Genomic DNA, 12,189 nt, shown 5'->3' on the forward strand with positions numbered 1-12,189 from the left:
CATTGAAAAGTCCTTTCATAAATCTGGAAACCACCGGATGAGCAGAGAGGGGTTTCTCTTCAATAGGCTGATGGAAAGCAGCAATTGCACTGAGATGGACTCGGATCAATGTAGACTTGAGGCCAGAAGTGGATAAGTGCAAAAGGTAGTCCACAGAAGCTAAGGAGGAATGTTGAAGCTCCTTATCGTGAGAAAAAAAAACCACGTAGAAAATCTAGTCCATTTTTGGTGATAGCATTGTCTAGTGGTAGGCTTCCTAGAAGCCTCTAAAATGTCTCTTACAGATTGAGAAAACTGAAGAGGAGTTATGTTGAGAGGTACCAAGCTGTCAGGTGTAGAGACTTCAGGTTGGGATGAAGCAGAAATCCCTGACTCTGTGTAAGCAGAGAAGGAAAAACTGGTAGAAGGTATGGCTGGTGTCAGGTCAAAAGCGCGCCAGGACAAAGGCGCGCGCAGACAACTGAGCGCAACGTGGAGGTGCGCGCTGAAGAAAATGACTGTTTTAAAGGGCTCCGACGGGGTGTGGGGGCGTTGTAACCCCCCCCAGTTAAGTTTCCAGTATAATGAGGGCGGTTACAACCCCCAGAACCCCTCACAACGCCGCCGCGATCTGTATTAAGTAAAGTGGGGGGGGGGTTTCCCCAACAAACCCCCCCATCGGAGCCCCTAAAAACACTTTTTCTTCGGCGCGCGCTTCCGTCTTGCGCTCAATTGTCGGCGCGCGCCTTTGTCTTCGGCGGTTTTGTCTATGAACCGGTATGGCTCCCTGCTGCTGAGTTGAAGTAGAAGGGAGTACCAAGGTTGTCTCGGCTACCGAGGAGCAATCAAATCATGGTGGCACGATCTTCAACTTGACAAGAGTCTTGAGAATGAGAGGAAATGAAAGGAATGCATAGAGGAAGAGATTTGTCCATTCCAGAAGAAAAGCATCTGCTTCGAGGCGATGAGGAGAGTATATCCTGGAGCAGAACTGAGGCAGTTTGTTGTTGTGGGGAGCTGCAAAGAAGTTTATCTGAGGCGTTCCCCACATGAAAAAAATGTGATGAAGAGGTGAGGAATAGAAAGTCCATTCTTGAGGTTGCAGAAGACGACTCAAGTTGTCCACCAAGCAATTGTTCGCCCCTTGGATGTAGACAGCTTTGAGGAAGGTGTTGTGATGGATTGCCCAGTCCCAAACCTTCAGAGCTCCTTGACAAAGGGAGGCAGATCCCGTCCCTTCTTGTTTGTCGACATAGTACATGGCGACTTGGTTGTCCGTCTGAATGAGGACTACCTGGTCGTGAAGAAGATGTTGAAAAGCGTTGAGAGCCTTGAAAATCGCTCTGTGTTCCAACAGATTTATGTGACATTGACGATCCGTACTGGTCCAGTGGCCTTGAGTACAGAGATCATCGAGATGAGCGCACCAAGCGTAGGTTGAAGAATCTGTCGTGAGGACCTTCTGATGGGGGGGCATTTGAAAAAGCAAGCCTCTGGAGAGATTGGAAGAGAGCATCCACCAACGGAAAAACTGTTTCAATGAAGGAGTGTCTGCTATGTGTCAAGAAAGTGGGGTCGCAAACCTGCGTCCATTGAGGAATTCTGAGGTGAAGCCTTTCAAAAAGAGTCACGTGTACTGTGGAGGCCATGTGACCTGGCAGTACCATCATGTGTCTCGCTGAGATAGAAGAGCGGGAAGATACTGTATGACAGAGTTGAAGGAGAGCTTCCAGACATTGTTGCAGAAGGAATGCTCTGAGTTGGATAGTATCCAGAACAGCTCCAATGAATTGTAGATTCTATGAGGGTTGAAGTTGGGATTTGGGAAAGTTGATTTTGAATCCCAAACTTTGTAGAACCACGTTGTCCGTTGGGTCGCTACAATAATCCCCTTAGATGTTGAATCTTTGATGAGTCAGTCATCTAGGTAGGGAAATACCTGAAGACCATGGTTCCTTAGAGCTGCTGCTACCACTACCAGGCACTTGATGAGCATTGGGGGAGGAAGCGAGGCCAAAGGGCAGCACTCTGTATTGATAATGCAGATTCCCCACCCGATATCTGAGATAGTGACGGGAGGCCGGATGAATGGGAATATGAGTGTAGGCCTCCTTGAGATCCAGAAAGTCGTTCTGATCTAGGAGGGGATAAAAGGATGCCAGGGACAACATTCAAAATTTTTCTTTGACTAAAAATTTGTTGAGAGCTCATTTATCTAGAATGGGCCACAGATCGCCCGTCTTCTTCGGAACAAGGAAGTAACGGGAGTAAAACCCCTGTTCTGCTGTTCCAAAGGAACTGGTTTCGATGGCATGGAGACGAAGCAGAGCTTGAGCTTCCTGAAGAAGAGGGCGGTCTGGGAATGGACTGGAAGGATACTCTCTTGGAGGAAGCTCTGGTGGAATCTGAGTGAAATGAAGAGAGTATCCTTCCCTGATGATAGGACAAGCACCCAGAGGTCGGATGTAATTGTTGTCCATCGGTGGTAAAAATGATGGAGACGACCTCCTATAGGGGGAAGAGAAGTCCGAGACAGAACGGTGGAAGTTATGCTCTGTTTTAAACAGTCAAAAAGGCCGTGTGTACCCTTAGGTGCAGCAGAAGGTTGAGGTTTTTGTTGCTTCTGATTCTGCTGCTTCTTAGGAGGAGGGCGATTGTAGGGAGCCGCTCTCAGAGCAAAATGCCTCTGGTTAATTGGAGGAGGGCGTGCAGGTTTAGCAGGAGCTGGCTTTGGCTTGACAATAGAAGAGAAGGATTTTTCATGCTCAGATGATTTCTTGGTGGCTGCCTCAATAGATTCATCGAAGAGGTCATTGCCTGCACAAGGAATATTAGCCAAGCGGTCCTGAAGGTTAGGATCCATGTCAATGGTACGAAGCCAAGTGAGTCAACGCATTGCTACAGAACAAGCGGCCGCCCTGGCGGACAACTTGAAGGCATCATAAGAAGACTGGAGATGTAATCCGAATTGTGATAGAGAAGCTATGACTTCTTAAGAACATAAGAATTGCCATTGCTGAGTCAGACCAGTGGTCCATCATACCCAGCAGTCTGCTCAAGCGGCAGACCTCTGGTCCAAGACCAGCACCCTAACTGAGACTAGCCCCACCAGCGCACGTTCCTGTTCAGCAGAAACTTGTCTAACTTTGTCTTGAATCCTTGGAGAGTGTTTTCCCCTATAACAGCCTCTGGAAGAGCGTTCCAGCTTTCTACCACTCTCTGGTTGAAGAAGAACTTCCTTACGTTTGTACGGAATCTATCCCCTTTCAACTTTAGAGAATGCCCTCTTGTTCTCCCTACCTTGGAGAGGGTGAACAACCTGTCCTTATCTACTAAATCTATCCCCTTCAGTACCTTGAATGTTTCGATCATGTCCCCTCTCAATCTCCTCTGTTCGAGGGAGAAGAGGCCCAGTTTCTCTAATCTTTCGCTGTCCGGCAGCTCCTCTAGCCCCTTAACCATCTTAGTTGCTCTTCTCTGGACTCTTGAGTAGTACCATGTCCTTCTTCATGTATGGAGACCAGTGCTGGACGCAGTACTCCAGATGAAGGCGTACCATGGCCCAGTACAGCGGCATGATAACCTTCTCTGATCTGTAATGAGGAACTCAAAATAAGTAATAAAATGAAAATTATAATTATGGACTTTAGAGGACATCATAGAATTTTGATAGATGCGACGTCTGAATTTGTCCATAGTCTTCCCTTCCCTTCCAGGAGGAACGGTGGCATAAACCTTGGAAGGATGAGACCTCTTTAAGTATGACTCCACAAGCAGGGATTGGTGAGATAACTGCGAATTGTCAAATCCTTTGTGATGGAGAGTTTTATATCTACAGTCCAATTTGCCTGGAATAGCTGGAATGGTTTAAGGGGTCTCTATGCATCTGGCAAAAGTCAGAGACAAAAGCTTTTCAAGAGGAAGCTTAAGTGACTCTGCCCGAGGTTGAGGAAGATGCATGACTTCGAGATACTCCTTAGAGTATTTGGAACCAGCATCTAATTGAAGATCCAAGTCAACATCCATCTGATGAAGAAAAGATGAAAAAGATAGCTGATCCGCCAATGCTTTGCCTTGAGAAGGACTCAAGATCGTCGAGGCAGCCCGGGTCGAAGATGAAGCTTCGGCAGGAAAAAAGGCATCAAAAGAATATGGAGACTTGGACGAAGGAATCGAAACCGCTGAATCCTCGAGTTGTGGAAGTGGAGACCTCGATCGAGGAATCGGCGGTCTAGTCGAAGTAGGAGTAGATCAAGGCTTAGTTGAAGAGGGACGTTCTTTAGAAGAAGAACTATGCCTGGAAGTATGCCTCGATGAAGGCCTCGATCGTCGGTGCTTGGAAGCAGATCTCGAAGATCGAGGAGACTTCGCCTTGGAGACCGAAGCAGCCGATGCCACCAACAAATATTTAGGGCTGGAGGCTGTGGATCGAAGCTCCAGAGGCTTGGTGGAGGAACCTCGATGCACTCCCAAAGACTCTGTTCCTTGTATAGAGTGTGAGGATTCATGCTGAAGCATTTGCAAAGATTTTGCTCCTTGCTTCTTATGCTTAGATGCCAGACCAGACACTCACAGAGACTCTGTTCCCTGCAAAGAGTGTGCAAGCTCACACTGAGGCAAAGGAAGAGGCTTGCGGGAGTCTGCAGAATGCCCAGGCTGGATGAGAGGAAGAAGCTTCGGTCCCATATTAGTAAGGAACTTAATGAATTGCTTCTCAATCATGGTCTGGAAAGAAGCCGGCAAGGATGGATCCGCGTCTGAAACCGGATCATCTGCTTTGGCTGTAGGTTCCACAGAGGCAGTGGATATGTGCTTCGACTTGGAAGTCTTAGGCACCTTAAGCATCACCGCTGGAACTTTCTGCTGAGCTATCTGACCTGAGGATACAGGGGAAGATACAGCAGGAGTCATCGAGGAGAGAGCCGCTGCAAACGAAGGAGGTCTGATGAGGCTCGAGGTCGAAGCAGTAGAAGCAGGAGGAATATCGGTCGAAGGTGAGGTCGAGGCCGCCTTTGAATTCGAGGGAGCGGAGGAAGAATCCATTCCGAAGAGCTTCTCCGCCGCAAAATCGAAGCCCCTGGGCTGCGGCCGAACGGCCTGCCCCGGCAGCTGAACGGAAGAAATTAAAAATTTTTTAAAAAATAGAAAAACAGCGATTCGTTAAGAAAAGAACACAAACCGCGGTGTAGAAGGCACAAAGTAACAAAGTTAAACGCAGAGAGTCAAAGACGGACTTCTCGGCTCCGTGGAAAACTGAGGAGACGCGCCCTACGCTGGGTGGGAAGGCACTCGCGCATGCGCAGTGCGGTCGACTCGAAACTTCTAGTTTCTTCAAGCAAGTCTGCTTGCGAGCTTCTGCATCCGGGCTCTGTTGATGACATCACCCATATGTAAGAATAGCTGCCTGCTTGTCCTGGGATAATAATTTTTATTATTTTGTCCAAAAGTTATTTCTTTGGGGGGCAGTTTTTCAGTTAAGGTTTCCTTGTAAATGTTTTATTTCTTATCAAGGGAATAATTTTTTTTTTTTTAACCTGCCCAATTAGGTTTTTCCTAGAGAGTAAAGGGATCTCAACGCAGCCAGAATGAACCATGTTATTTAGTGTGGAGTTTAAATTGTGGAGTTTAAATTAATGGTAGGCTAACATCCAAAATAACTGCTCTTTTTCTTTATTTTTCATTTATCTTATTGTATTTATACTCCCTTTTCCCCAGGGGATTTTCTTTCTTGCTTTTCTCTCCCTAATTGTGGACTATATAAGATAAATATTGTTTTGCATGTTTTTGCTTAGGTCAATGTTATTGACTAAGTTATATGTATTTAGAATTCCTTGTACTATTGTGTATTTTGGATATATTGAAATGATAAATAAGTTTAAAAAAATAAAAAAATGTAATTAGTATAATTTTATAAGCGATTCTGTGTGTGATTGGTAGCCAATGTGATTTTATCAATAAGGGCATAACATGGTCAAATCTTTTAGCTTTGTATATTAATTTTACTGCAGTGTTTTGAATAATTTGTAGTCTTCTTCGTTCTTTTTGTGTAATGCCTTGATATATGGAGTTTTTATCTTACTAAAGGGTTGTGCTCAGAGACATGGAGGAAAAAGGGAAATTGTTCACCAAAAAAAACCTCGCTATTCTTTGGCCTCGATGTGCCACCCTTCCGTTTATACTATAAGTACATTACTAATATGTTTGATATTTGAGTGCTATTTTTTAAACAATGATCATATCTTTGGTTTGTGTTACAGAGACTGACACCCTTAAAGACTTTGTGTCTTTTTGAACTCATTATTTGGCTTCCTGATGAAATAATGAAACGTGGCACGTCGAGGCCAAAGAATATTGCTTAACAGATAAATTTTTGTTTGATCTTTTTGATGCTTTTGCACAATAGGATTTCATTACCGATTGAGGGTATAGCAATGATTGGGTGGTGAGGTTTTTGGGGTAACAATTTCCCTTTTTCCTCCATGTCTCTGAGCACAACCCTCTAGTTAGATAAAAAATATAATAGTGTTAATTATTTTTCACTTTAATAATAAAGTATTCATGAAAGATTCTTTGGGAAAACTCATTCCATTATTATCTGTTCCATGTGGAGTGTTTTCTTTTTGCAGTTCTTAAAAAATGTTTCATCAATTAAGAAGCACAAACATGATATACACTTCTCCATCCAAGTTCGTGGGTCTAGGACTCGTGACTTCTGTTATTCGCAAATTTCTTAACCTTAGAAACATGACGGCAGATAAAGGCTAAATGGCCCATCCAGTCTGCCCATCTGCAGTAACTCATTATCTCTCTCTGAAAGATTCCACGTGACTAACAGAAACATGATGGCAGATAAAGGCCAAAGGGTCCATCCAGTTGACCCATCTCCACCTCCTGGACCTCTCCACAACGTTCCTGCTGGCATAGTGGTGAAGCGGGACAGGAGCGATCTTCCTACGCTCCTGCCCCATGCAGAGCCGTCAACAAAAATGGCTGCTGTGAGTTAATGCTGTCGTCTTGAGACCATGGGAACTCATGGCAGCCATTTTTGTTGACGGTTCTGCACGGGGTAAGAGCATAGGAAGATCGCTCCTGCCCTGCTTAATTGCTAGACCACCAGGTAAGTTGTGGAGAAGTCCGGGAGGCAGGAGGGAGGCAGGGGTGGATCAAAGTCAGCCCTAAAAGTTATTCATGATTTTTCCATAGTCGTGGGCCGGCTCTGCCCATAACGCCTGTGAATATGGAGGGAGAAGTGTATAAAGAAAGTGTGCACACTATTTCAGAGATTAGGAAAATTAAGCAATATATTAACCAATAAGGACTTAGGAAGAACAGGATACACAAGAGCCAAACAAGAAGATAGTTAATATTGTCATAACTTAGGAAGTACTGCTGCTTTAATATGAAAAGAAGCAATATAAATAAAATTAATTTGGTTTTACCTTTTTTGGCCAACAATATACTAGAATCATTCCTAATAGTAATCCTATGGTCAGAATGTAAATAATCCACATCCATGGGTGCTCTTCTGTAACAGTCAGCATTTGACGAAATATGCCAGGCTAAGAAAAAAAAAGCCCAAAAGAAACCAAAGTAAACCAATTTTATAATTGTTATATCTCAACTCAATACACCTGGAATAGTAAACAGGTTATTTTTAAATACTGCACAACTAAATTGCAATCTTATTTTCAAAGAGAAACTCCAATGGAAATAATCAAGGCTGGTAAGAATCAGGGTACAGTTGGTACCTGCATACTTTGCACCAGTTTAGTACATGCAAATTATGTATGATGTATGCTAATCTTCTTTCTTGTAAATCCATATTTTATTCCGGGACCAGTGGATTACTTTCCTCTACCCGCCAGGACTTTGTACAAAGCCTCAAATTCAGAGACTTAAATCCCCCCCCCATACCTCATCACTGTGCCAGTATCCCAGCTTCTCAGTCAGTAGTCAGTATAAAAGCAGAGAGGGGAACGGAGAATTCCCCAATAAATAAATCAATTCTGCTCATATCAACAAATGCAAAACAGCAACAATTAAAAATGAGAACAGGTCATTATACAGTATAAACCTAGACGACAAAACAGTGCTATAGCGAGAGACAGCCTGCACTGTCAGAAGGGGGCACTGAACAGTGACCCCCCACCAACTAAGTGCTAAAATCAATTCTGATGGCATTCTTATAAAGGCTGGATAGAAAACAAAAATCCAGCTTACCAGTACTTGCAAAGGCAGACGATCAGCAAATCAGCAAGGAATAGGGTGGGTTCCCGGAATAAAGTATGGATTTATAGGAAAGAAGATTAGCAAAGGTCAGAACCTAACCTTTCATTCTTGTACAATCCCACTTTATTCCGGGCCCAGTGGGATGTAATAGAGGAGTCCTGAAAATTCAGGGTAGGACAGATGAACCTGCTGCCATAACAAAGGCACCAAAAGTGGCATCTTGCTTGGCTGCCACATCAACATGGTAGAACCGGTGAAATTATGTAGTGGCCCTACAAATCTCATCCAGAGAAACAGCTGACGACTCTGCCCAAGAGGACGAAATACCTCTGGTTGAATGAGCCCACAACCATGAGAGGGGGGCTTCTCTCCAGCTGCTGCGTAAGCTGCGGAAATGGCCATGCAAATCCACATGGAAATGGTAGCCTTAGAAGCCAGCCTACCTTTGCAGCCAGGACCCGCAAGAATAAACAGGTGGTCAGAGAGGCAAAACTCGTTAGTGGCCTCCAGATACCAGAATACAAGTCTGCACATGTCCAAGGACTGTAACACCCGGTACCTGTTCCCTTGAACCAGAGGAAGCAAAAGCAGGAAGCCTAACTTCCTGATTCACATGGAAAGAAGAAAAGAAGGAACAGTACCCAGCATCACAGCAGAATCCGTACTACGCAGAAAGGGATCCCAGCAGGAAAAAACCTGAGTTCCAAGCCCCTTATGCTGAAGTAATAGCCACCAGAAAGACTGTCTTGATCGTGAGATCCATCAGACATGCCTGCTCCAGAAGCCAGAGAATGAAGAACCAGAATAAGATTCCAGGTCAGACAGAGAAGGCGCAATGTTGAGTGCCTTGCAGAAAACGAGCTACATGCTTGAGTACCTGATTGTATAAACCGCTTAGAGAACCTTGATAGGCGGTATATAAAATTCTAATAAAACTTGAAAAACTTGAAACATACGGATGAGCTGCCAATAAGCCCTTAAAGAAGGAGGGCCCATACACGAAAGACCGGCAATCTGTACATGGAGCCATCCTGCAGAAACTCCAGGACTTGAGGAATTGAAGAGAGAGACGACTCCACCTGTCTCAGGGGGCACCAGGTCTGGTAACACCTCCAAACCTTCACATAGGTCACCACTGTGGACTTCCTTTTGCTGTGAAGCAATGTGGCAATCACTGCAATCATAGCCCCAGCTAGATAAGGCCAAGCACTCATGAGCCATGCCATAAGTCCAAAGCAGTCCAGATCCTGCATCGCAATCAGACCCTGTGTGAGAGTGTAATTGTACAGGCAAACAATCAGCAGTTTCCAGGGTGGGTTCCAGGAATACAGTGGATTTACAAAAAAGAAGATTAGCCAAGGTAAGAACCCAATCTTTCATTCTTGTACAATCCAACTCTATTCCTGAACTAGTGGGATTTAACAGAGCAGAACGATAGAGTCAGAGTGGGACTGATGAGCCTGCTGCCAAAACAGAGGAGCCAAAAGCAGAATCCTGCTTGGCCGCCACATCGATCCAGTGAAACTTGGTGAAAGTATGCAAGTAGCAGCCATGAAAATCTCCTTCAATGATTCATTGAGGACTCAGCTCAAGAGGAAGAAATGCCTCTGGTAGAATGAGCCTGCGCCGAAAGGAGAGGGGCGGGGGAGGGGGACTTCTTACTGGTCACTATGTAAGCCAAGGAAATAGCTATATGGATCCTCCTGGAAATGGAGGTCTTGGAAACCAGCCTTCTCTTACGGGCAGGACCCACCAGCACAAAAAGATGGTCAGAAACACAAAACTCATTTGTGACCTCCAGGTACCACAACAGGATCCTACAAACATACAGTCCTGCTCCCTCGAACCAGAGGAAGTAAAGGAAGGACAAGACCACTTTGGGAAGAAAGGAGGGAACAGTGCATAGAATCACACTGGAATCCTCGATGGCAGGAAAGAGCCTGAAGCTCAGAAATCCTGCAGGCAGAGGTAATGGCCACCAGAAAGACAGACTTGACAGCAAGATCCTGTTAAGGATGCATGTTCCAGAGGCTCATAAGGCAGACGAGCCAAAAATCACATTGAGATTTCATGATGGACAAGGGGAAGCTGAAGCCTCAGTGCACCCCTCAGAAAATGGACAACATCTGGATGAGAGGCTAAGGAACCTCACAGAGTACCTGAATAAACTCATGTAAACCGTTCTGAGCTCTCCTGGGAGAACGGTATAGAAAATAAAATAAATAAAAAAAATAAAATAAAATAGACAGGAAAGACCAGCAAGCTGTACCCTGAAGAAGCCACAGCTAGGTCTTTTGCCAAGCTGTCCAAGGGTCAGAACTGGAACTGACGGAACAGATGGATCCTCCCATTTCAGGACACACCACACCTAATAACATTGCAAAGCTTTTGCGTAGGCCACCACTGTAGATGACTTCTTGCTATGGAAAAGGGTGGCAATCACAGCTGAGGAATAGGGGAAGGGGACTGTGACTTGTATACATTCCACAGATTTCCAAAGAAAGGAAAACTAAAGGCAAAGGAGAACTGGCATGGCTTACTAGACAGCTGAAGGAAGCCATAAAAGAAAAGAAGGACTCTTTTAAAAATGGAAATGCACGAAAACTAAAGCTTGGAACAAACAAAGATGATCAGAAAAAATGTCACAAGGCGGTGAGGGATGCCAAAAAGAACTATGAGGAGAAAATAGCACAAGAGGCCAAAAACTTCAAGCCCTTCTTTAGATATGTAAAAGGGAAAAAACCCGCAAAAGAGGCGGTGGAACCGCTGGACGACCAGGGAAGAAAAGGGTACATCAAGGAAGACAAACAAATTGCAGCCAGACTAAATTCCTTCTTTGCGTCTGTCTTTACAAAGGAGGACATCGCAACAATACCAGAAGCAGTGGAAATGTTCAAAGGAGTAATAGAAGACAGCCTCACCACAGTAGAAGTGGACTTGGACCAGATATACTATCAGTTTGACAAACTTAAAAGTGACAAATCCCCTGGACCGGATGGAATTCACTCGAGAGTCTTAAAAGAACTGAAGGTTGAAATCGGAGAACTACTGCAAAAACTTGCCAACCTGTCAATTAGAACTGGACAGATACTGGACGACTGGAAGATCGCGAATGTCACGCCAATTTTCAAAAAAGGATCAAGAGGAGAACCGGGCAACTACAGACCTGCAAGTCTTACGTCTGTCCCTGGAAAGATGGTTGAAGCACTGATTAAAGATAGCATAGTCTGGCACTTGGATACACACGACCTGATGAGAGCCAGTCAACATGGTTTCAGGAAAGGGAAATCATGTTTGACGAATTTACTTCAATTTTTTGAGACTGTGAACAAACAAATTGATAGTGGAGAACTGGTGGACATAATATACATGGACTTCCAGAAAGCGTTCGACAAGGTTCCACATGAAAGACTTCTCAGGAAACTACAAAGCCATGGAATAGAGGGGGATATACAAAGATGGATAGGCAATTGGCTGGAGAACAGAAAGCAGAGAATGGGCATAAATGGGAATTTCTCAGACTGGGAGAAAGTGACTAGCGGTGTACCCTAGGGCTCGGTACTTGGGCCAATCTTATTTAATATTTCGTCAATGACCTAGAGGAAGGAACATTCAGTGAGATCATCAAGTTTGCAGATGACACAAAGCTATGCCGGGCAATCAGATTGCAGAAGGATAGCGAGGAGCTCCAGAGCGACTTATGTCAGTTAGAGAAATGGACAGAGAAATGGCAGATGAAGTTTAATGTGGAAAAGTGCAAAGTAATGCATTTAGGCAGAAAGTACAAGGAATACGAGTATAGAATGTCAGGAGCAACTCTGGGTAAGAGCGAACAAGGAAAGGACCTGTGTGTACTGATAGAGGACTGCCCAATATATAATAAATTACAAGGACAGCTAATGGCGTAAATAATCCCACTAGTATCGCAGGACGTAACTGATGTCAAAAAATATTCTTTATGATCTGATGGGTTAACAAAAG

General features: G+C 44.5%; 1 protein-coding gene across 5 annotated transcripts in view; it reads right to left on the bottom strand.

Moving 5' to 3' along the window:
* Nucleotides 1–12,189, bottom strand: part of CLGN (calmegin) — a 414,476-nt gene that overhangs the window by 49,977 nt on the left and 352,310 nt on the right. For 4 of the 5 annotated variants that reach the window (XM_033939634.1, XM_033939605.1, XM_033939625.1 and 1 more), the window contains one exon: nucleotides 7,419–7,538. In XM_033939634.1, coding sequence (XP_033795525.1) covers nucleotides 7,419–7,538 — 120 coding nt within the window. The remainder of the gene's footprint in view (nucleotides 1–7,418; nucleotides 7,539–12,189) is intronic. The other variant, XM_033939642.1, reaches the window with a different exon arrangement.

The sequence above is a fragment of the Geotrypetes seraphini genome, chromosome 1 (assembly GCF_902459505.1).
Source record: "Geotrypetes seraphini chromosome 1, aGeoSer1.1, whole genome shotgun sequence".
NCBI classification, from domain to species: domain Eukaryota; kingdom Metazoa; phylum Chordata; class Amphibia; order Gymnophiona; family Dermophiidae; genus Geotrypetes; species Geotrypetes seraphini.